General features: G+C 57.2%; 1 protein-coding gene and 1 non-coding gene across 13 annotated transcripts in view; one reads left to right on the top strand and one right to left on the bottom strand.

Annotated features, from left to right (window-relative positions):
• The window catches only part of SPEG (striated muscle enriched protein kinase), a 58405-nt gene that overhangs the window by 22367 nt on the left and 10888 nt on the right, over nt 1-25150 (bottom strand). For 7 of the 12 annotated variants that reach the window (XM_042244285.1, XM_042244287.1, XM_027965219.2 and 4 more), the window contains 10 exons: nt 21607-22907; nt 19419-19562; nt 18861-19043; nt 8694-8869; nt 8376-8464; nt 7201-7376; nt 4466-4726; nt 3201-3359; nt 2911-3100; nt 2573-2796 (listed from right to left, as the gene is read on the bottom strand). In XM_042244285.1, the coding sequence (XP_042100219.1) occupies nt 2573-2796; nt 2911-3100; nt 3201-3359; nt 4466-4726; nt 7201-7376; nt 8376-8464; nt 8694-8869; nt 18861-19043; nt 19419-19562; nt 21607-22907 (2903 nt within the window). Of the gene's footprint in view, nt 1-2572; nt 2797-2910; nt 3101-3200; nt 3360-4465; nt 4727-5044; nt 5858-7200; nt 7377-8375; nt 8465-8693; nt 8870-9524; nt 11961-18860; nt 19044-19418; nt 19563-21606; nt 22908-25150 lie in introns of those variants that run through there. The other 5 variants (XM_027965220.3, XM_042244290.2, XM_042244292.2 and 2 more) reach the window with 5 other exon arrangements.
• On the top strand, nt 17971-18043 carry TRNAC-ACA (transfer RNA cysteine (anticodon ACA)). The gene has a single exon. It is a non-coding gene; the product is annotated as a tRNA-Cys (tRNA).

The raw sequence follows: 25150 nt of genomic DNA, 5'->3' as shown, positions 1-25150 counted from the left end.
TATCCACTATAGGCGGGAGGGCAGGGCAGGGCAGACACAAGAAGGGAGCTACATTCTAGGTCCAGGCTGCCCATCCACACCTGCGGCCCCAGGCCCACACCTTCTCATTGTCCTCCACGGCACTTCACCCTCTGCAGGTTCCTACCCCGGACAGTTCCCTCTTTTCCATCCTCAGAGCCACTGCCCAACCCATCTCCAGCTCAGAGCCCATGAAAGCCTCCACTGGCGTGGTCCACACCCACCAGCCTCATCACATGCGATCGCTCCATCTGAGGACCTTCACGGCACCTACTGCCAAACAGGTGGCCTCCAAAGCCCTCAGTCCAAACTCTCATCCACTCCGTCTCCTGCTATTCTTCCATGTCCTGACCCTGACCCACCATCAGGTCCCTGAACAAGCCACGAGTCCCATCTCCAGGTCTCTGCTCACAAAATTCCTCTCTTCTGGACTGTTCTCTTACCTGAGGCCTCCTTCTCCTTCGAGATACAGTTTAGTGAGTGCCAGCCCTGGGCACTCCTCTCAATGCCCCTGGTCCCCTCTGCCCCTCCACCTCTGAATCCCTCCCCAGGATGCCCAGCACCCGGCCCACACTGCTTCAGGTGGTCCTTCCTCTTTTCTTGCATGCGTCCTGCCTCCTGTAAGCTCCTTGAAGACAGAGCTGATTTGTCCTACCAGGCTCAGAACTGGATGCCTTGCATGCACTAAGTGCCAAATACATTAGATTATAAATTATAATAAAATTTGTTTGCGCTGTGCCCAGTCCATGCCAGATATTTGACGTGCATTTCTTTCTCCATATCCTTTCAACAACCCTGCAAGAGTGTCCTCATGTTACCAATGAGGTCAGAGACATTAACAGACTTGTCCCAAGGTCACACCACTAATAGACAATGAAGCCAAGGCTCGAACTTGGTTACCTTTGATTCCCAAGCTCTCTCCCTACACTGTGCTTCCTGAATGACGGTGAGGAGGCCATTCACCGGAGGGACATGAAGTGGAAGAGATGTGCACTGTCCTTCCTCCTCGACGTCAGGGCCGTCCCCAAACACCCCTCCCCGCTCTTAGAGGTTATCTCTGCCCGGAACAGCCACCCATTCATTTATCTCTGCTGACACTATTTATAAAGGAAGAGAAGCCCAAGGCCACTGCTGACCCCAGATACAGACAGAAACAGAGGCGCCGGCTCAGATCCTGAGACAGACGCTCAGCCTGGGCCTGAGAGCAGATTGGGAGATGGGAAGCCTGTGGGCTGAGCAAAGACAGTGGTGGATGGGGATCGAGGGGAGAGTCAGAGCCAAGGCGGTGACACTGGGGATGGGAGGGGTGCGTGGAGCATGGGTGACAGGAGATGTCCTGGTTAGGCAGTCGGATGGTATTTGTCTGCCTTTAGGCAAATCTCTGTCCCTCTGCAAGCCTCAGTTTTCCCATCTGTAAACAGGGACCATAATACTTGCCTTACAGTCCTATGGTGAGGAAGGCGGGATTCTCATGTCAGGCCTTTAGCATCAGGGCCTGCCACTCAAGAAGTGTTTACCAAAGGCGAGTTTTGTCACACTGCAGCAGCAGTTAGAGGAACCCATCACGGGCTGCATGTGGTACTGTCTGAGAGGGCGTAGCTAGACCTTCTCACACAAGGCTCAGATTCCTTCAAGGATGGAACTGAGATACCCCTTGAGAAAATACCCAAGGCTAGGAGGATACCCAGAGAAGCCGATGGCACCCTGCTCCAGTATCCTCGCCTGGAAAATCCATGGACGGAGGAGCCTGGTGGGGTGCAGCCCATGGGGTCACTAGGAGTCAGACACGACTGAGCGACTTCACTTTCACTTTTCACTTTCATGCATTGGAGAAGGAAATGGCAACCCACTCCAGTGTTCTTGCCTGGAGAACCCCAGGGATGGGGGGAGCCTGGTGGGCTGCCGTCTGTGTGGTTGCACAGAATCAGACACAACTGATGTGACTTAGTAGTAGGAGGAGGAGGAGGACATCATCCCAAATACGTTCCTCTGTAATTTTCCTGCTGCTCTTTCTTCTTTATCTGTTATTGAACAACCCTGAACCAAGCATCCTTTTGATGCAGACACTACCCACATCGGGATTTTCACTGGAATTTCTCCAGGAGGGTGTGAGAAGCACCACTTTATAAACTAGGATGATGGTAATGGTAACAACAGCAGCCTAACAGTGACATTTAACACTCACTGGCGCCTTGCTATTTGCCCTATATGCTCTCTGTGTATTAACTGATTCAATTCCCACAGCAAGCCTACCACAAATGAGGAAACTGAGGCTTGGAGAGTTCTGTAACTTGCCCACAGTCAGTAGCAGGCTGGACTGCTGGGCCAGTAAGTGCTAACAGGCCTCTGAGGCCGAGAGTGGTGACCCAGCTGATGGGGGCCGGGTGGGCTCAAGGCAGGAGGCTGCGACCCCATAGCCTCTCTGGGCTCCCAGGCACCTCATCCTTGACCAGGTGAGAGAAGGAAGGCCCAAGGGTGGGGAGAGGGGATGGGCTCTTGCAAGCAAAGAGGGTGCTGGAGGGGACAGCCCCAGAGTCCCTTCCCGGACACGTACACTGTGTCATGCGCCGGTCGTCACTGCTCTGGATGCGGTGGCCGTTGTGGAACCAGCTGATGGTGGGGTAGGGCAGGCCAGTCACCTGGCACTCCAGCATGGCCTCCTTGGCCAGTCCCACGTCCAGATCCTGCAGCGGCCGCAGGAAGTCGGGCATGGACAGCCGCTCCAGCTCACCCTGCTCAGGCTCCTCGGGGATGGAGGGCATCTTCTCCAGCTTGGAGCTGTAAGAACCACACAGCAGCCCAGCGGCTCGGAGTCACACCTCCTACCACAGGGCTGGGGCCCCCGGAGGCAGCCCTGGCTGCGCGGGGTGGGTGGGGGGCTCAGGGCGGTACCTAGGGCCAGTGGCGGCCGTCCGAGGCTCCTCCACGTAGAGCTGGGCTGAGCAGTGGGCCTGGCCGTGGGTGTTGGCGGCACTGACCGCGTAGAGCCCCTCATCCTCACTGCTCACGTGCACGATGTGCAGCGAGTGCAGGCCCCCGTCCTGCCGCAGCCGCACGTTCTCACTCTCCTCCACGGGGCGGCCTGCGAGGGACAGGAGTCAGGCGGCAGCCTCAGACATGGGCCCTGTCCTCTGACCCCTGGGGGGTCCCCCTCCCAACATCTGCGGGGTGGAGGGCCATACCAAAGTGAGTCCAGGTAACAGAGGGGGGCGGGCTCCCGCTGATCTTGCAGTCGAAGCGGGCAGCGCGGCCCTCCAGCACTTCCACATCTTCCAGCAGCCGCGTGAACAGGGGCGCCAGCGAGGGACGCACGGTCAGTCGGGCACTGCAGGTCAGTTCATCTGGCAGGGAGGGGTCAGCATTGGGGCAGGGAAGGCTGTGGAACCCTGGGCCCCCCAACCCACCAGTCCTGCCCTCGTGCTGGGCAGGTAAAAGGAGCTCGGGCAAAAACTAGAGCCTGCGAAGAGCCCAGCTAGGTCCCGGCGCACCAGACTGAGGCCACAGGCAAGATCGAGAGGCCGGACCATCTCCAGAGGCTGGTGGGCAGTGAGAGCAGGCAGCAGGCTGCTGGGGCAGTGGGGATATGTGGGAGACCAGGGCATGGCCTGGCTCTCCCCTCCTCACCTCGTCCTGCCTACCCAGGGTGAACCTCAGCACAGCTCTAAGAGAAGGGGCTAAAGCCAAGCCCATTCCATCCTCCACACCCCTTCCCCCTACCCTTGGAACTCTCTTCTATGGCCAGGTCGTGCCCACACTCCCTCGCCCCCATCCCAGACCCAGAGCACATGCCCCTGTGCCCCACACTACCACTGCACGCAGAATCTTCTGGGGAAACAGCAGCCCCTGATGCTGACCTGATCTCTTCCTGCTTACAAAGGCCTTCTCTTTAGGTGCACGTCACCACAACCAGATGAGGCATTATCTCAGCTCCTCAAACGAGGACAGGGACCAGGCCAGAGGTGTCATTAATAACAGCAGACATTCATTAGGCACCATCCTTCACCAGGTGCTTAGCTTTGTCCATCCATACATTATCTCATTAGCCCTATCGCTCCCGCTACGATCCCTGTTTACAGGCGAACAGCCTAAAGCTCCGAGAAATGAAATGTCTTGTCCAGTTACGTGGCTGCTGTATGGCAGGGCAAGAACTGGAACCCCAGTCCAGGTGTGGTTGCTACGGTTGGCACTGGACTCCCCAACAGGAACGACAGTGAACAGCGACACCGTGTCAAACACCTGCTTTGTGCCAGCTGTGACTGCCGGTGCCGACTTGATGGAGGCAGGTGCACTGCACTCTCTCACCCCACTGCTCTTCTCCCCAGAGATGGAGGCCCGTTTTCTGGCCATCTTATTGCACACCAGCTCCATCGGGGCTCCTACACGTCCACTCCCCTCCCTCCAGCTCTGGGGAGCAGGCAGCAGCCCTCGGTCCCAAGTGGGCAGTTACCTTTGGCCGTGCTGAGCTTGCAGGTGTAGACGCCACTGTCGTCCTCATGCACAGAGGTGAGCAGCAGCTTGCATTTGCGGCCATCGAAATGCATCTTGCATTTGAGTAGTGCGGGCTGCAGCAGGCGGCCTCGGCACAGCCAGTCTACCTCCACGTCGGTGGGACCCGCCACCAGGCACTCAAACAGCGCCATCTCCCCGGCCCCCACGTCCACGTCCTGCAGAGGGGCCAGCACGGCCAGGGACCGGCTTTCAGGGTGTGCTGGGTGGGGGAAGCAGCCACAGGGGGCACACACGGAGCAGAGAAACATGGGGAGAGGGAGACACACACGCACACACACAGAGAGACAGACAGACACAGAGAGAGAGATGCATTTGGTTCCTTTGGAGACAGGGAAAGCCCGCCCGCCCAGCAGGCCAAGACAGCAAGGAGCTCCCAGGCCTGGCTTCCGCATGGCCATCCCACCTGGGCCAGAGAGGGGGAACTCGGGGGAAGTGGGAGGGGATCAAGGGCATGAAAACTGAGAGGGCCACATGGGGACAGAGACGGCGGCGGAAAAAGAAGACACAGCACACCAGCTGGGTACAAACTGGACTTTATTTGAACTAAGAAACAGGTATTTCTGAATATGCCCACACCAACTACAGCAGGCCCCTACTCCTGCGCCAAGCCTGGCTAACTCTCATTCTCAGATAGAGCATCCCTGGCCCTGATGGTGAACAAGGGAGCCCCTAAGGGCCCTAAGCCTGCCGCCCAGGGCCGGGCCTCAGCCAGGCCTCCTCATCAGCACAGGGCCCAAGGGCCTCTGGCTTTTGGTCTCTTGTGAAATAGAAAGGATTGTGCCATTTGAAACCCATTTCTGGAATGGTCAGTGCCCCCTGAGCCCCTTGCCCACAGCCCCCTGCCCCTCTGGTTCCCTCTATCCTACGGATGCCAGGCCATGTCCTCTCCCCCTTTGCCTGACCCCATGCCAGCTGGAGGGCATCCTTCCCTGACTGTCACAGACACACAGACAGACAAACAGAAAGACAGACAGGGCCTATAGCAGAGGCAGCACATGCACTCGCTGGGTGCTCCCCTTCAGGGAGAGACTGGGGGGTGGTCTTGATACTCCTCACAGCTGCCCTCCCCTCCTGGCACCCAGTCCGTGGGGGAGCTCCCAGCCTGCCCGACCATGTGTCCGCTTGGGGAGGGGGGTCCATAAGGGCTCATGGGCTGTCCCAGGACGCTGCGTGGGTGGGGAGGGGAGGGGAGGCTGGGACAGGGTCCGGGCCGGCAGGGTCTGTGGGCAGGAGGCAGTGAAACACAGCGAGGTCCGAGAGGTGCCTGAGACAGGGGCGCGGCTCGGAGGGTAGCGGGGGGGAGCGCAGGCGGCCCCCTGAGCTCACTCGCCTGTGTACAGACAAAAACCTCAGTCAGCAAGCGGCAGGTTAGTGCAGCACACGCACACGCACGCACAGGCACGCACACACACGCAGACCTGGCTAGGGCCCCTCTTAAGACTTCCAGGGCGGCACTGCTACTTTCAGCTACCCCCCAGGTCGGCCCTGGGGGGAGGGGGCAGCAGTCAGCCAGAGGCCAGGTCTCCAGGGTTCCTGGGCAGGCAGAGGCCCTGGGCAATCAAGAAAAAGGCATTCCTAGGAGTCAGGAGCACCCCCACCGCCTGGGGGACACTGGGGGGAATCCCAAAGAGAGGAGCACCAAGACGTGGGTTAACACAGAGAAGCAAGGCAGAGCCAGGCCCTGATGTGGGGGTGCAGGGGGGCGGTGGGGGAAGGAGCAGGACAAGGAAGGGGGCTGGGCTGGGGGGTGGGCAGGAGGAGAGCTGAAGAATTCAGAGATGGAAGAGGTGGCAGCCTCAGGCTCTGGAGGCACGGGCCTGGTCACTAAGCATGGGGACTGGGGGCGGGGCAGGGGGCAGGGACCATGACTCTCTGGGTCCAGGCTCCAGTAGGGGGCTGGGGGGCTCCTCAGAGCTGGCCTCTGCCAGGAAGAGGGGGAGGTGGCTGAGTGTGGAGCTGAGGAGGGGGTTCCTGACCCTGAACTGCCCACAGGGAAGAGAGGGAGTAGAAGGTGAGGCAGACAGCCTGCCCTGGGGAGGACAAGCACCAGCCCCAAGGAGCTGCCTGCTGTCCCTGAGGCCTAGAGGCCACCTGCCCCTACGCCCCGACTCTGGGGGCCCAGTCCTCTTCATCTCTTCCCAGCTCTGCTCACCCTGGCAACCCTGGGGTCCCTGCAAAGCTTCATGCCCAAATCACTCCAAGGGCCCCTCCGGACGGGTCCAACTATCAAACACTCCCCACTGCCACGCCCAACCACGGTATCGTCCACACAGCGATGGGATGGGTGGAAGAGGCAAGAGAGGAGCGGGGAGTGGGTGTGAGGAAGGGGCCTGGCGAGGTGACCAAGGCTTAGAAGAGTGTGAGATGAGGACCGCCGGCGACAGGAAGCAGGGTCTCTCGAGCTGGCACCGGAGCAGGCGTGATGGAGGGTAGGGAAGGCAGTACTGTGTAGTAAGCTGAGCGCTCAACAATTTGCTGTGTGACCTAGGGCAAATCGCCTCCCCTCTCTGGGTCTCATTTTACTCACTACAGCATAAGCAGCTGAACCTAGGGACCTCAAAGGCCCTTTCAGTTGTGGCACGCCATTAACTAAGCTTGTGTGAAAATTGGCAACCGGGCAGGGATGAGGCCGGGGCCAGGGTGAGGGGTTCATAGAGAGCTTGAGGTACTCACCTCTGACCTCCAGGCGCGCCTCGCACTGTCGAGCGCCATACTCGTTAACCGCCTTGCAGGTGTAGAAGCCAGCGTCGCCCCGCTCAGCAGCCAGGATCCGAAGCCGGCATAGCCCATCCTCTGCCTCCTCGGCAAAGCGCCGCTGGTCTGGGCGCACAGGCTGACGGTTTCTCAGCCTGTGGGAAGGGTGAGAACTCAGTCCCCAGGCCCTGCGAGCACGGGGCTACAAAGCCAAGCAGGCCTCCCACCCCAACATCGTTTGTCCGCTCCCCAGATATGTCTCACTGGGCATGAGCACCCCTGGGTTACAAGGCTTGCTTTTCACCCTGACTCGCAATCCCACCACTGCTCCCCGCCCCCCAGGAACTTCCAGACACCCTCTGCCCACCTGGGTCACTCCCTTCTTGGAACCTAACTGCACTTTTGTGTGCGTGCGCTTAGTGGCATCCAACTCTTTGTGGCCTTATGGACTGTAGCCCGCCAGGCTCCTGGTAATTGCCGTTAAGAGTAACACCAAGCTATTCAGCTCTTGATAATTCTTAGATTTTTGTCTTGTTTTTACTTATGTTAATGGACAGATAGCTTTCTCGCTTCCCAAAAGGAATAGGAAATAACTTAGTGTTAAAAAAACTACACTAGGGACTAGATAATCATTTAAAAGTGAAAAAGAGAACCCAAACCAATAGAAAGCTAAGCCAAATGAGTCATCAAATGGTACCTGAGATGAAGCCAGGAAGCTAAGGCCCAAGTTTAACTCTGGACACTGGCAACTCAGTAACAAATTATTAAGTATGGGCCCAGTGCAGGGCTGGGCACAGCACAGGCCTCAAAAAATCACCCTATTGTCAAACGACAGGGCTGAGGTTGGGATAGGGGTTGGGAGGCTTCTTCAGGAGCGAGAGGACACCTGGTCATTCACACCAAGCGGACAGACAGGAGACCATCTGTTACCCAAACCCCTCGCAGAGGGGAAGCCCTGAATGAGTGTGAACACCAGGGCAGGGGTGGGGCCACAGTGCAGGTAGCCTGGGATCCCACTGTGCCTGGGATGATGCCCCTTCGGACAGACTGAAGTCCACAAAGTGTTCACTGACACCCCACCCAAAGCCAGGCTTCACAGGGCCTAGCCTGGAACCGGCAAAGCTAGAAGATGGTAGTCAGGGGCTGCTACTCACCAGGAGACAACCGGCTTGGGCTCGCCCTGCACACGGATGCTCATGGTGACATCTTGGCCTTCCCTTACTGACTGGTCCATAAGTGAGACCTGCAGGGGACCCCGAGGTGACAGGTGAGACAGGGCCCAGCTTTGACTCTTAGGATCAGGGGGACACTGGGTCAGAGGTCTCTTCCACACCAGTCTGACGGAGGCCGACTCTGGGTAAGAAGGGTTGATGGGACAAAGCCCCAGGCCTTGCTGGAGCCTGGTGTGGTCCCAAGAACAAAGGGCCACGCAATGGAATAGGAAGCTGGGGGCTGGCCTTAGGGGGTCTGACCTTGAAAGTAGGGGGCGCCTTGGAGCCAGTGTCTGAGGAACGGCGATTCTGGCCAGGACTGAGCTTCATGGTGGGGGCTCGGGGCCAGGTCTCCCCTGGTTCTGGGAACTCCTCTGGGGGGCTCAGATACTCCTCGTCAGAGGTGATAGGACTGCTGAAAGGAGATGTTGACCCACCTGGAGAAGAGACAGAGGAGAAACAGTGACATAGAGATGTCTGGAAGAAAGGGGGGGTGGGCAGGGAGACTGAGACAGCTGGTGGAATAGTCTGGGGTCAAGGACCTGATAAGGTCTGCAAAGTTGCAGAGCCCAGGAGTTGATGTAGCTCTGTAAAGGCCCAGGAGCCAAGGAAGCTCCGTAGGCCAGCTCTGCCCTGACTTCATATCCTGGGGCTCCTACTCACTCGCTGCGTGACCTTGCCCAGGTGTTTCCTGTCCCAGAGCCCTGGACTCGTGATCTGCCAGACGCTCCCAATCCTGACCCTGCTGATCCTCTTGAGTGGGGCAACCATAGAGAATGGCCTGGGGCAAAGAATTCAGGCCCAAAGGGGCCATTCCTGGACCTTGTGAGAGATTTGGGATTCCACTGGAGCCGGGAACCCACATTCCCATTGAACTGCAGGCCCCCAGTGCAGGTGGGTCATGGCTCTGGGCCCCAGAGTGGCACAACCAGGACACCCGTTTCTCCAGTGAGCTGGGCCTGGTGCAGAGGAACACACGCCTCGGACAAGCCCCATCCTGACCTCAGTGCCAGGGCCCATGAGGCGGCACTGTCCAGCCAGCCCTTCCCCCACTCCCTTCTCAGCTTCCTGCCCCAGATACCCCAGGGGCACCTGTTGGCCCCAGCCCTTGAGCACAAACCCCCAAACTCTCAGGGGCCAGGAAGGTAGAGTTTTGAGTCATCCACAGAGAAGGGCGGCTCAGGGGAAAAGGAGGGGGCACCAACACTGCTTTGGGAGAGGGGTGTCCCCAGGGCCCTGACGCCCTCCCCTGCAACTGGCCAAGGGCCCAGCCTCACTGAGCTGGCTCCAATCCGACTGCCAAATACAGACATGAATCTGCCACAGCCCCCTGGCCCCTCCTCCTGGTCCCCCACCCCAAGCCCCTTTGGCTTCGCCCAGGGGCAGGGCTTGCACCCCAACTTACCCCGCAAGACTCTGCACACGGACCCCAGCCGGCGCTTGTCCTGAAGGCTCTGTCCTGGCACCAGGCCTCCTGTGGCCTGCCCACTGCCCACCCCTCCGGCTCCCCAGGGAGCCAGAGCCCAGCCTGCCCAGCCCCACTCACTCTGCTGAGGCTCTGCACGAGGTCTGGGGGGAGGGGAAGGAGCTTGGGGAGGGGGAAGGAGGAGTAGGGGCTAGCCTGGCCGGGACAGGCTGGGTGGCAGGCAGGCAGCTGGCAGGAGGAGGTGGTGCCTGGGCCCTGGAGCAGAGGGGGAGGAGAGGGGAGGGACAGAGAGGCCTCCCTATTTAGCCACCCTGCTCATTCCCAAGCAGCGGGATCTGCCTTTTCTCTCCTTACGGCTTCTGGACCCTGACAAATGAGAAACCCCCTTAATGGTGCCTTGGCTCAAAGGAGGGGGTGGGGCGCGCTCAATCCCAGGGGAAGACGAGAGTGACACTTGGCTGCAGCAGTCAAGATGCCCGCACTGACCCATTTGTCTTGCAGTGTCCACCACAGGAGGTACTGACGGCAAATGGCCCCTATGATGCCCTGTTCCCTGGCCAAATGGCCAAGCTCCCTGATGCTGGAATCCACACCACCAAACCTCAACTGCTAGAGCTGGGCCATACCCAGTCCTCCCTAGTGCTGAGGATCAGAGAGCTCTCAAAACCTTTGACTTCTACTCGAGGGGCCTGGAGTCCCCCCTCTGCCTCCCCAGTCCTGCCACGGCAGGTATGGCCCCGCAGTGACCGTGGGTTCCTGAGCCTTGCACCCAGCCGCCTCCTCTACCGGGGGGACCAGCTGGTGACATCCCTCACCCTCTCTGCCCACCAGAGCTGACAGGTCAGGAGGACAGAGGCCGCTGCCCACGGTGGCCCCTCACCTCTAGCACCCATCTGCACTTGGATGGGCATGGGGCTCGGAGACAGAGCAGCAGAGCAGGGAGGCTGTTGAGGAGAGGTCACATGGCCTTCTCCCGCCTGCAATCACCCCCTCCCCGCGGCCACATTCCCAAGCTATGACCTGTGTTTCCCAGCACTGCCAGTGAAGAAGGGGGGAGGGCCCACCATTCAGGTTGGCTGTCCTGACATGGAGATGGAGAGGGAAGTCAGGATGGCACTTGATGAGCATCTGCTCAGGGTTTGAGCACTAGTTGATGCTGAGATCACAGGCATAGCCCCTGGAGGCAGGCATCCCCCTCCTCTCTGTGGAGTCTAGTGACCCCTGGGGTCACCTGCAGGTTGAACAGCACTGAGGCAGCTCAAGTGCCCAAAGAGAGACTGCAGAGATTAGAGCTTGACTGGCAGGGTTTGCAGGGAGCCTGAGACCCCTGGTGGTGCCTGTGGGAATAGCACCTGGGGCATGGGGCGATCAAGTGATTCAGGAATCCACCTGCAAAGCAGGAGACCCCAGTTCGATTCCTAGGTCGGGAAGATCCGCTGGAGAAGGGGTAGGCTACCCACTCCATTATTCTTGGGCTTCCCTTGTGGCTCAGCTGGTAAAGAATCTGCCTGCAATGCAGGAGACCTGGGTTCGATCCCTGGGTTGGGAAGATCCCCTGGAGAAGGGAAAGGCTACCCACTCTAGTATTCTGGCCTGGAGAATTCCATGAACTCTATAGTCCAAGGGGTCGCAAAGAGTAGGACATGACTGAGCAACTTTCACTTTCACTTTCAAGTCCCTTAGTGGCTTCCTGGGTAGCTTAGCTAGTAAAGAATTTGCCAGCAATTCGGGAGACCCCAGTTCGATTCCTGGGTTGGGAATTAGGAAGCCCACAAGTCGGGGAGCCCTCCCTCTTAAGACCAGTGCATCTCAACATCCCAGAGGTGTCGCTGGTATAGATACAGTCACAACCACCTACATGAAAAGCCTCTACATCAGGGCTTCTCAAAGTGGTCCTGAACCACCCATATCAGGACCACCTGGCAGCCTATTAAACTATAGATTTCTGACCTGAAGAATTATATTTCCTGAAACAAAAGAATTTTTTTAATGGCATGTCCCCAGGGAGATTCTTATGCATAGAAACATTTAGGGACCCCAGGACCCTCAGTGGATGAGGACAACCCAAAGAAGTGGTATCACTAAGTCCCACCTCAGCCGGCCAACAAACTTCAAGGTCAAGCTCCAAACCTTGGAGGACTGGCTTCACTGGCCTCTCACCTGGCACAAGGCCCCTGACTCACAGTGGTGCTTCTCAGAGTTCACCTGGCACCAGAATCATGTGGAGAGCTTCTTAAATCCAAGCTCACTGGGCCCCAGCCCCAGAGTTTCTAATGCTGTATGTCTGGCCGGGGCTCTTACCCTCCATCTCTAACACGTCCCCAAGGCGATGCTGATGCTCCTGGTCTGGGGTCCACACCTGGGGGACCTCTACTCTGTGGTCTCTGCTGCCATCCCAACCTCCACTCTCAGGCAGATCCTCACCTCCCTTGGCAGATTCGCATCCCGCTCAGCCTCTGCATGTGACCTAGGCTTTCCCAGAGGTTTTGTGAAAGCTTCTACCCTCACTGCCATTTCTGTGGTCCACTCCAGCCCTGGCTGTCCAGGAGGGCCTCCAGGTATGACTGGGAGAGCTGGCAGGGGTGAAGAGAAGAGCAGTGTCCTCAGGAAACTTCCAGCTGGTTGAGATGACAAACCAGATACTCACACGACTATAATATCCAGCATGAATAAGGTGGCAAGACTGGGGCTTACTGATAAGGGCCAGATGAATACAGAGAACAGGATGTTACTTTCGGCTCAGGGAAGAAGGGAGAACTGATGGAAGGGTGGTATTAGAATTCAGAGTTTGGTTTAAGTAGGAAAAAGCATTCCTGGCAGAGGAAACCAGCTGAGCAAATGCTCAAAGGCAGAAAGCGTGTGCAGTGAACTGTAGCTCATCCTTCTGGCTCAAAACTAGGTAAAGAAGAAAGAAGTGGGACATGAGCGTCAGTGTCTCTGGCCATTGCAGGGTCATGCTCAGGCCCAGGCAGTCAAGGTCTGCTTCAGGGGTGCAGCCTTCACTCTGAGGGCAAAGGGGAGCTCTGGGAGGTACCTGAGGAAGGGGTAACGTGCTGGAGGCTCACAGCACTGACATATGTGGTTGGGTTGTTCACAGCCCGCTCTTCACACGCACTGTCTCGGGAGGTCCTCTAGAGGCAATTCCTCTAAATGTCTGCTGGGTAACCCCGCCGGGGAAGTGAGGGAAGGGAGGGCACAGGCTGGCCTGCAGCTGCGAGCATCCACAGGCGCTGCCAGGAAGTGTCCCCACTTGGAGAAGGAGAAGGGCTGTGCTGAGAGTGTTTCTGTTTTGGCTTAAAATGGACCTGGAAGTGGAGAGAATTTCACGTGGTGGGCCTGACCTAGCCATGGAAGCGGTTAATTCCCTACTTGGGGCTGCCACACATTTAGATAAATTGCCACTAATGGTGGATGAAGCCCCCATTCTTTTTTTTTTATTTCTTTTTTGGCCATACCACATGGCTTGTGGGACCTCAGTCCTCCGACCAGGGATTGAACCCAGGGCCTTCAGTGGTGAAAGCATGAAGTCCTAACCACTGGACACCCCCTCATTCTTCTGCCAGCTGTGCGTGATGACTCCCACTCTGGGACAGCAGCTTTTGTAGGCCAACTTGCTTCCAGTAGAGAGCAGGGTGGGGGTGAGCTGAGTCAGGTCAAGGGACCACATTGCTTTCTTAGATGCTGTCCAAACTGCCAGCAAAGATGGACAAAAGGGCCATGTGACATTTCAAGGTCCCCTCCATGGGCAGCTGCTGCCTTCCCAAAGAAAAACCTGTGATTCTGCAGCAACAGGCCAAGACCAGGGGCCAGAAGAAGCAGGGGGTTGGGGGGGTGGATGTTGGCACCATGATTTCTTCTTCCTCTCTTTTTACACTGATGACCTCCAATAAACCACTTCGTCCCTATTATGATAGTGTTGGTCCTATTGGTGGGACCAGAATGAGCTTTGTTAAGCCTTATCTTCTGGCCCAAATGTCCTTAGCCTAATCATTAGCCCCACAGAGCCTCACAAATCTTACCAAGGAAAGTAGCCCAGGAGTTACAAAGTGACCCTTGCTTTGTAGACGAGAACACGCCACCAGCTGGGGCCAAGGTCTCAGCTGGAAAATGCTAGAACCGTAGACTCAAATACAGAAGACCTGCGTGTGAGGGGAGGGCTGAAGGCAGCTGGATGGAAGCTTGGGTGCGTGAGTCCCCTATGTCTGCCCTCCTCCTGACCAGAGCCTACAGCGGAGGTGAGCTGACCGCAGCCACCAGGCATGCAAAGCAGCATTACAGCCGCGGGGAAGGTGGGGGCCAGAGAGGAAGCACAGAAACGTGCCCCTAGGCTGACCCACCCACAGCGGGCAGGGACGGTCTCTGCCCCCGCCCTAGGAGCTCCGGGGCACAACTTTACCCTTGTGCCTCGAACCCTGACCCCTTTCGGGTAGTGGAAGAGGGGATGGTACAGTGCAGCGATTAGGAGGACAAGCTTGGGAGACCCAGGAACAGGGCTTCAAACCATGATCTGGCCTCCAGCGGCCTCTGCTCCTAGAGCTGAGCACCCAACAGGGTAGCCACCAGCTGCTTGAGACAATTTCAGTGCACTTTAACTAAAATGAAATACAACAAAAGAGTCAGCTCTTCGGTCACACTGGCCACCTTTCATGTCCTCAGCAGCCACCTATAGTTAGTGGCTACCCTATTAGGGCAAGTAAGAACGTTTCTATCATCACAGGAAGTTCTATGATAAGTGATGCTCTGGAGCAATTTGCTAAAGCTTCCCAAGTCTCCACTTCCTTATCTGTAACATGGTCATGACAAACTTAGACAGTGTGCTGAAAAGCAGAGACATTACTCTGCTGACAAAGGTCCATATATAGTCAAGACTATGGTCTTCCTAACTCACATTAAGAGTTGGACTGTAGAGAAGGCAGAGAGCTGAAGAACAGATACCTTCAAACTATGGTCCTGGAGAAGACTCCTGAGAGTCCCTTGGACAGCAAGGAGATCTAACCAGTCAATCTTAAGGGTAATCAAGCCTGCACTCATTGAAAGGATTGATGCTGAAGTTGAAACTCCAGTATTTTGGTCATTTAATGTGAACAGCTAACTCACTGGAAAAGTCCCTGATGCTGGGAAAGATTGCATGCAGAAGGAGAAGAGGGCATCAGAGGATGAGATGGCTGGATGGTATCACTGATGCAATGGACATGAACTTGGGCAAACTTTGGGAGATGGTGAAAGACAGAGAGGCTTGGCGTGCTGCAGTCCATGGGGTTGCAAAGAGTGGGACATGATTGGGCGACTGAACAACAACAACAGCAGGAGCATAATAATAAAGCCTACCTCCCAGGGTGGGATTTCATATGAGAACCCAATCAACACAAGACCTGATCACATAAAAAGCAGAGACATCACTTTGCCGACAAAGGTCTGTATAGTCAAAGCTATGGTTTTTCCAGTAGTCATGTGTGGATGTGAGAGCTGGACCATAAACAAGGCTGAGCACCGAAGAATTGATGCTTTCAAACTGTGGTGCTGGAAAAGACTCCTGAAGAGTCCCTTGCACAGCAAGGAGATTCAACCAGTCAATCCTAAAGGAAATCAACCCTGAATATTCATTGGAAGGACTGAAGCTGAAGCTCCAATCCTTTGGCCACCTGATTCAAAGAGCCAACTCACTGGAAAAAGACTCTGATGCTGGGAAAGATTGAGGGCAGGAGGAGAAGAGGGTGACAGAGAATGAGATGGTTGCATGGCATCACCAACTCAATGGACATGAGTTTCAGCAAACTCCGGGAGACACTGAAGGACAGGGAAGCCTGGCATGCTGCAGTCTATGGGGTTGCAAACAGTCGGCTACAGCTCACTGACTGAACAACAATAACATGTTACCGTATTCTGCCATCCATGCTAAGTTTTTTTGTTTCATGGGTGAGTATTTCCATCGCTTTAAATCACCTGTTGCTTCTAGCATTCTGAAGCAGATTACAGATGCTCAATAAAGGCTGCTGCCCTTGTGCTAACTCTGTCACTTTACCCTTCCATCATCCAGTCTAAAGCGGCAATGTTACTCCCTGAAATGTTCCTCTCCAAGGGGTGCATGTGGTGGGATGCAGCTCAAGTGAAGGGAGAAATGTGAAAGGGTTTGGAAAAAAGTATCTGACACTCTCCAAACACAAGAAGCTGCTCAGAGACATGAAGCACTTGGCACCCAGTTGGTGCTCAGTAAATGTGTGTGCAATGGATGCGGGCAGCACTGAGAATGCTTAGCTTCGGTTAGGCACACCTCCCACACACGCCCACTGCTCACCCCAACACACACACACACCCCTTGGGAGCATGACTGGGTCTCTACAGAGTTATCCAGCAGGGTGGGGCGGGTGGGGAGGGAACCAGGGTTGGGGTGGGGTTGCAAAGGCAGCCCTACAAATCCAGCACCCATGGAACTCTATTCTTCAGTTACCCCTGTTCCCGAAGTTCCCAGCCAGGAACTGAGATCTGTTGGATCTCAAAAGTTTGTCCTGTTGGGGGGAGGAACCCCAAGAGGGCACTGGGCAGCCACCCCTGGTTACCAAGGGGGGCCAGAAGGAGCAAGAAAGGAAGATGGTTCCAAGAGGCCTCTTCCTAGAAGACACCATACCCTCCCTCCCTCAACCCCACTCCCACCCCACCCACAGCCACACTGCCTGACACCCTTCCCTTGCCCCACCCCCTCAATCCCCACAGACTCCAGGCCTGGGACCCCCTCCCTTGCCAAACGTCTGTGCCACCCACAGGTTCCGCCCATTCCTGCTGCTCTCTAGGTCCACTGGCCCCTGTCCAGCTGCTCTGGACCAAACAGCGCCTTGTAGGGTAAGAAAATCTGCTTTCTCCACGACAGCCGCGTCTAGACTCACATGCTTATCCCTCAAGCCCTGGGGCCCTCCAGCCAGCCTGGCTTATGGGAACTGCTCTGTGGCCACAGTGCCTGGTGCGGCTGACTAATGTGATGAAGCTTTCTGGCTCCCCAGGCTGGAGGAGGCACAGAGACGCTGTGGCGGGCTGAAGACCCAGGGACTGGGAAATACAGAGGGGCTGTGGGTCGCAGGCCTGGGAGGGCAGGGAAGGAGACCCCAAGGCCCAGACAGGCTGAAGGAAGGGCAGAAAAGGAAGAGGCAGTTTTCTGGGAGCCTCCTGGCAACCCATGCTCCTGTGCTCAACATCACCCCTTAATAATGCTAACAACTAACATTTGTCTACAGCTTTACAGTTCATAAAGCTTGTTCACACATTTGCTTTCATTCGTGAGGATGGTATAATTATCTCTGGCTTACAAATGAGGAAACTAAAGTGCAGGGAGGTTCCGTGTGGCGAACATAGAACTCCCAGTCAAGTGCTGACAGTTGCCTTGCCCCAAGCCTCCTTCCCAACCTTAAAAGGCTTTCAAATGGCCCTGAGCCAGTACTGGGGTAAACCTGCACCCCCCCCAACCACCACCACACACATACAACCCTCGGCCAAATCTCAGCCCAAGCCAGGTATTGACCGGAATCCTGGAGCCAGGCCTGGGCCCCCGAAGAGGAGCGGGGAGCTGAGTCAGAAGCCAGATCCCGGAGGTGATGGAAGGACGGAAGCATGCAGTGGAGGGATGGGTATGATTCAGCGTGGTGGGAGGGGCGAGCAGAAGAATACCTAACACGTGGGCTCCTGGGAGGGGGATGTAGGCTAAGGAACAGGCAGACCTGCAGGCCTGCAAAGCCAGACAGGTGCAAAGGACCAAAGGACCTAATGCAGGACTGGGACTCAGGTCAGACACTGCCAAGAACTCCCTAATCTCTTTGATCGTGAAGGTGCTGAGGACCCAGGACCACAGCACAGCGGGCTCTGTAATCATGTCTCCGGCAGCACTGAGTGAAAGTAAAGGACAGAACAAGGCGTACTATTCCCTGTCCAGGCACGCCTAGCCCCTCCCCCTGCCCGCCTAATTCCCAAGCTCCTTCAGGGCTCTGATGTCTCTCAGTCCAGGATCTCGCAACACCACAGTCCGCTTTGCCAGTCTCGGGACCAGGTTCATCTACCCTGCACTGTCCTCTATCCCAGGTCTGCTGACCTAGGTTGATTACCCAGTGGTAATTTCCTTAATGAACTTCCCTGGTGGCTCAGATGGTAAAGCGTCTGCCTACAATGCAGGAGACCCAGGTTCAATCCCTGGGTCAGGAAGATCTCCTGGAGAAGGAAATGGCAACCCACTCCAGTATCCTTGCCTGGAAAATCCCACGGACGGAGGAGCCTGGTAGGCTACAGCCCACGTGCGACTTTTCCTTTTGAAACACCCCCTACCCTCTCTCACCTCCCCACCCCACCACTGCCCAGGGCCAGCACTTTGTCAGCCCAGCAACCTGAATGACTTGAACCAGCCATGCACACCAACACCAGTCCTCAACCTGAAAGAAACCGGGCTCAAATCCAAAGGAAGTAGTCTGACACCAAGAAAGGACTTTCATAAAAATAGAAAACGAGGCAGCCTCAGCTACGTCCCAGGAGGTACTCTCAGATGCATCTTCTTTCGGGCTCTGGGTTCAACTGAAGGAGCAAGGGAGCAGGGGAATGTTGTGCCACTTAAAAGCATCTGTTTTTATAGGAGGTGGGAATAGGAGTGACCATTCTAGAGAGGAAATGACCTCAGAAGACTCCTGATGGCTTTTAAACCCTTTAAGGTGGGAGATTCTTTATCTCTGAGACTCAAGGATAATTTGCTTTCCCCACACAACCTGGTTCAGGGAAATGCCATGGGAGGAGGGCATTTAGAGGATGTCGAAAGACACACTTCAATGACTTCATGAATTGGCCTCTCTGGCATGTGCCTTGGGAATTTGGCCACTGCCTTGGGGCCAGAGCCATTTAAAATGCTTGCACTAGAGCAGCCAACACAGGAGAATGGACTAGAATGCACACTGCTTGAGAGCCCAAGCACCAGGCTAGGAGTGGGAAGGGTCACTGCTCACCCCGCCCAGCCCCGGGGCCCGCGGGCTCCCTACCAGGTCTCACGGCCAGCGTGGCAGCGCAGCGGGCCTGGCCCAGCTCGTTGGTGGCAGTGGCTGCATAGCTCCCGGCATCAGCAGCCCGGGCCTCCCGGAGCAGCAGGGTGTGCCGCTCGCCTTCTGCCCGGATGAGAAGGCGGCCATCACTGCGCAGCGGGGACCCATCCTTCTGCCAGGACACTGTGGGGAAGCAGCGGGGTGACCAGGTTGTCCTTGCCCACAGGGACCCACTGGGGCCAATTTCCCCCCACCCCACCCCATACAGGGCCCACAGCACTCCTCTCCCTACCCCAGGGAATCCCGAGGACTGGCCCCTCAGTCACAAAAGTCCAGGCCCACCTTCCCCTCTCTCAAGGGACTGTGACCCCCTAGCACACACAGACACACACATACACGACACAGCAGTCCGGCCAGCCCCAGGGAATGGATGATCTCCCCGCCCGCTCCCCATACCCCCTCCCTCCCCTTCCCCCCAAGGACTGGGGTGGGAGGCAGGGAAGGGAGAATCTCCCCTCCTTCTCTCAATCTTAGCCTGACCCCAGGCCTAGAGCTCACCTTGGGGCGGGGGGTTGGCGGTGACAATACACTTGAGCAGCACGTCCACCCCTGGGGCCACCACTGCATTTTGCAGGGGGATCTCAAACACAGGGGCCTCCAGGGGCTCTTCTCCAGCAGACACGTAGGAGTCATCCGAAGACTCTGCAGGACACATGGGCGAGAGGGCAAGGGGACATGTCCCTGTGGGAATGACGCGGGGGGAGAGGGGGCAAACCCAGGGAGCGGGCCTTCTGGAAGGCAAGGGTTGGAGAGCAAAGGGTCTCTCTCCTGAACCTCCTGAGACAGGGAAGAAAGGAAAACAGAAGGGAGTTCTCAAACAGAACAGGGTGGCGGGACTCTAAGGTGGTTTGGCTGCTTAATTTTAGCCACAGTTAGGAGGCTGGCTTCTGGAGGAAGACAGGGCCTGTGCTGTGTGTGTCTTTACACAAATCAGTCATCAGCGATCATAGATCAGGCCCTGTGCAAGGCGCTCTGAGGAGGACACGACTTCAAAAGCTTCCAGAGAATAAGCCAATAGCAACCCAAGACCTAAGCAATGCTAGTGTGACAGGGCAATATGTGGTAAACTGTCAAACTAGTGATGCCACTGGATTAAAAAAAGGGAGCAGCAGGGGCTTCTGGTACCCATGAGAGACCTCATGAAGATCAGCTTTGTGTCCATTCACCAAACAGTAGCACTGTACTTAGTTACTCTGTATGGGTACCAGCGACACAATAGGAAACAAGAGGCAGTCCCTGCTTACAGGAAGACACCATACACACACAGGAAGAGAGCTCGTACACATGAAGAGACCATAAAACCCCATGGCCGTGACTCTCTCTGGGTGTTTTCTAATTCTGACATTCTATAAGCTAGATAACGGGCTTCCCAGGTGGCGATGGTGGTAAAGAACCCGCATTGGCAGGAGAACTAAAAGATGTCGGCTCAGTCCCTGGGTTGGGAAGATTTCCTGGAGAAGAACACGGCAACCACTTCAGTATTCTTGCCTGTAAAATTCCATGGACAGAGAAGCCTGGGCAGGCTACAATCCATGGGATTGCAAAGAGTTGGACACGACTAAAGTGACTGAACACAGCACATGAGCCAGATAACGCAGTGTCTGTAGCCAAAAGAGCCATGGAGATCTCAGTTATGCTGTTTTCTAGCTACAAAACCTTGGACAAATTAGATAATCTCTGTGCCTCAGTTTTATCTGTTAAATGGAGCTGATAAATAGCACCCAACATCCTATAGAACTGGCATATAGATTAAAATACAGTAATACACCCAGTTAACACAACGCCTGGAACATGGCTGTGGATGCTCGATAATGTGGCTAGTAGGACGATGAACAGGTGCCTAATCATCTCTAAAGATCTTGAGACAATAATACTAAAATGAAGAATAATGTGATGCAAAAAAGGGGGAGGAATGGTAAGTGCACTGCAAGAGACACCAACAATGTGTCCTAAGAGCAGGGGGTTGACATATCTGGCCTGGAAAAACAGCAGAGGCAGGAGAGAGTTGAGGATGGCTTCCTCAGTCTCGCACCAGAAGTGGCCCGAAGTTGATGTTTAGTTGAGCAGAGTTAGGGGTAGAGGCATTTGGGGTACTGGCCACCATCCACAGGAGTGTGAGACAACACACTGGTTGGCATGTGATCACAGTCAGCTCAGCCACGCAGGGACCCAAAAGATAGGAGAGATGAGGCTAGAAGAGAGTCTGGGTGAGATCTTAGTAGCCGTGATTGGTCAGGTGATGTATGGGGATGAGAAGATCAATGCTGAGAACTGGCTGGCCATAAGCTCAACAGTAAGAGGGACATGACCAATTATTTATTGAGATGGAATTTGGTCTCTTCCCCCACAGACTAGTAGGGGTGTGGAGGGTTTCCCCCCACCATTAAATCCTTGACCCAACAGCCCAGCAGGCCACTAAATCCAAGGGACGTTATAGAAGGCATTGGGCATGGGATCTCTGCTCACAGCTCCGCTCCACCCAGCCTCCATCAAAACATTCTCACACTCTCACCATCGGACAGGTCATATACAAGGGGCTTTCAACAATCCTTCACTCAAACTGGAACCTGGGACCATGCATTTCTTCTGAAACCGCACCCTCGCAACTGCTTAGCAGTCTCCCTCTTTCCAGACATGCTCCCGCCCAGGTCTCACTCAGCACCATCTACCCTCCCCGAGTTCTTACCGAGCTCAGGCGAGGTGGGCCGCGCCCGGCGACCTCTGCCCTGGCTGCGGGCCCCTCGGCGGTCCCAGGCCCCCCAAGGACCGTCCTCCTCCGGCCCTCTGCGCAGCCTCTTCTCGGCCTCGGGCCCCGCCCTGTTCTTCTCCAAGGTCTGGGGCACAGCAGCGCCCTCCTGGCCTGGCGTGGCCCAGGGCAGGAAGCGCACGGCCTGCGGCGGGGGCTCCCGCTTCCGACCCGGGGGAGCTTTCGTCCTGGTCTCGGGGGGCTCGGAGGTGGGGGGCGGCACCGGGCTCCGGCACTCCTGGATGGCTCTGCTCCGGGTCAGCGGGAACTGGTCCCGGCGCCTAACCTCCTGCTGCGGGCCTTCCCCCGGCTCCGTCCTGCCCGCTGGCCCACGGCCCCGGGGCCTCCCTGGCTCATCCCCGGGCTTTTCCGCGACGCTCGCAGGGGGCGGCTGGGCGGCGGCGGGGCTCAAGGCCCGCGGGGTCTTGGGGGTGGAGGGCTGGGAGAAGAGGGGCGGCTCGCCGGGCTCTCGGGGGGACGGGGCGCGCTGCAGCGTGGCGCGCAGGGACTCGTGAGAGCGCACCAGCTCCTCCCGCGACGTGGAGCGGCGGATGCGGCCCAGCTCCTGGGCGAAGCGCAGCTCGAGGTCGGACGCCGGGCTGCGCTGACGCGTGCGCTCGTCCAGCGAGGCCGCCTTCTGCTGGAATAGGCGGCGCCGCTCGGCCACGCTGCCCGCCGGCGCCCGCAGCTCCTCCTGCGAGGCCCTGGGCGTGCCCCACGGCCCGCCGCCCTCGGACTTGGGCTGCTCCAGTGAACGGGCCTTGCGCAGGGGAACCCAGGGCCGCAGGGGCGCCGGCGGCGAGTCGCTGCGCTCCAGGCTGCGCCGGCGCTCCTCGAAGAACTGCAGCTTGTCCAGGATGCGGGAGCCAGCGCGCACCAGCCTCGGGGAGCGGCCCAGCGCCGACTGGCGGCCCGAGGCCTCGCTCAGGGGCGTCTGAGGCCGGGACTCCGCCGTGCCCGCTAGCGAGGGCCCGGACGACTTGGACTTTTTCCCTCGCTTCTCTTCGGCGGTGGCGTCCTCGGGCAGCACCGGCTCCCGAGAGCGCCGGTGGGGCGGCGTAGGGGTGGCCAGGGGCTGGCCGCCGGTTCCCGGGGGGGGCCGCTTACCCACCCGAGGGGACGGTGGGGGCAGCAGCGCGGATTTGGAGGGGGGCGGCAGGGCTGGGCGACGAGGGGCTTCGCTGGCGGGCTGAGGCTGAAGGTCAGGCTCCTCCTTGTGCAGTCCGCTCTGAGGGACACTGCTGCGGGACCAAGACGAAGAGGGGCAGGAGATTCAGGGGGCCTCCCCTTCCAGGCCTTCGGGTCGTGACAGGCAGGAATCGGGCGGTGGGCATGCTGGGAAGGCTTGGGGGTGACATCGGCCAGCCCCTCCTCCGCCCCCCCACCCCCCAAGAGGAACGCACAGCCAGAGCAGGTGCTGGGGAGAGGCTGGCGGCTCTGGCCCCGGAAGATTGGGCTGGTGGCTGGGTCCAGGAACAGACTCAGTCCCAGGGGCTCTGGCCAGCCCCCTCTCCCCAGCCCCAGAAGCTGGGGAACAGCAGAAACAGAAACTAAGTGGTGGGGGAAAAAAAAAGGATGAGGCTGAAGACCCAAAAGATGAAGTGGGCAGGGAAGGCAGGAGGGCGGGATGGGGCGGGGCCCTCTCAGGAATTCAGCCTCCCACTCATTCCTGCCCCCAGCTGGCCCCCACAGCCCTGCCCTTCCTCAGCAGGGCATACCCCTTCACTGTGCCCCGGGAAGAACAGGCACACGCCTTCCAGGAGCAATGCCAGCATCCCCGGGATTGCCTAGCACCTCCTCAGACCTGAGCCCCCACCAGTGCTGACAGCAGGTGACAGCTGAGGTCCCTGGAGCAGGAGACAAGGGTACCCAGGTTCCCGTGCCTTTGATTAATCTGCCCCCGGTACAAGGCCTTTGACTTTGTCCTGCCCCTGGGAAAGTTACCTTGAGTCCTTGGAAACCACCCCCTGAGAAACACAGAAGCTCCCCAAAGGGGTATGCTCAGGAATAACTCAGCTCCAAAATAACTACTGCGTGGGCCTGAACAGTGGGTGTGCGAGAAGAGGAGGAAGGAAGGAGCTGGGCAGCCCCAGACTGCCCCTCTCACCTCTAGAGCTTTGATGCCCAAGAGCTGGGCCTCAGTTTCCCCCATCTGGACTCTTGGGGGCACACCAAACATAAGAGATTAGCAAGAAAAGGAATCGGAGATATTAACATCCTACCTAACACATTAGAGAGAGCTTAATAAAAACTTATGAAATGGCTCGTTGAGTACTTATTGTGTATCAGGCATGTACTGAATGCTTAAAATGCATTGAGTCATTTAATCCTCACAACAATCCTTTTCGACAAGGACTGTTATTATCTCCGTTTACAGATGGAGAAACTGAGGTTTAGAGAGGTGAGGTGCCTTACCAAGGTAACACAGCTAGGTGCTAGATTGAAACCCCAGTAGTCTGGCTTCTAAGCCCTTGTTCCCTCCAAAATGTCTGGGATTCTGGGGGCACAGAGAGGGGAGAAATAGTATGGTATTGGCCATGAGCATAAATTCTCCAGTGCCTGAGTGTCAGACTACCTGGGTCAGCTGCCTACACAGCAAACCTCACCTCCAACAGGGTGTGGGGTGGGGGTGGGGGGCATGCAATCTAGAGTGCCCTAGGGAGAAAAACCTCAACCAGCCACCTGCAGGGAGGCAGAGTCTACTCTCGGGGAGGGACAGCAGAGTCCCTGAGGAATGGCCTGTGGGAACTGGGTGAGGCAGGGAGAGAAATTGGGGACAGCAGAGGAGATCTCTTGCTGGCAGTTTCAAGCTCCAGGCCAGCTTGTGTACCACAGACATCACTAAGGAAATGGGTTCCTCGGAAGTTGCCATAGCAACTCCAGGCTCCGGCTGGGGCCTGGCAAAGAAAGGCAGGGAAGGAAAAGGCAAGTCCAGGGCAAGGGAGCGCCTGGTTAATGCCAGTCAGATAAAGCAAGGGCGCCTCCTCTGCACCTGCCCCCAGACCTCTTCCCTGTGTACCACCAGCCACCTCAGCCACCTGCATAAAGGCCTCCCCCCATCAGGCCCTTTCTTTCTCTTCCAGGGTGGTACCTCCCTGACACACACCATACCCATCACAAATCAGGTCCCCCTCAGCTCCCCAAATGCCCCCTGATAACCTCTCTCATCAGCCACTCCCCTCTTCTACCATAGCACTCCCTTGTGCATCTGCCAGTCCCACATGTCCAAAACCCAAAACCAGCTCCAACGCCTCACTCCAACACCTCCGCTCCTCACCAGAGCCTCCCAGGACCACCTTCAACCCCACCCTGAGGTGTCTCCCACGTGGGGTCCTCACATGCCCCCACCTCCATCACTCCGAGCCCTCTGCCTCCAGCCTAGCCCCCCCAACCCCCAATCTCCATCCCACCCTGCCCCAGCCCCCTGCCGCCCACACACTTCACAGCCCCCTGCTCTCCCAGGCCCCTGGCCCCAACAACCCCC

Source organism: Ovis aries, chromosome 2 (genome assembly GCF_016772045.2).
Source record: "Ovis aries strain OAR_USU_Benz2616 breed Rambouillet chromosome 2, ARS-UI_Ramb_v3.0, whole genome shotgun sequence".
Lineage (NCBI taxonomy): Eukaryota > Metazoa > Chordata > Mammalia > Artiodactyla > Bovidae > Ovis > Ovis aries.
Note: the sequence above shows the minus strand (reverse complement) of the source record. Positions and strands in the feature narration are given on the sequence as shown.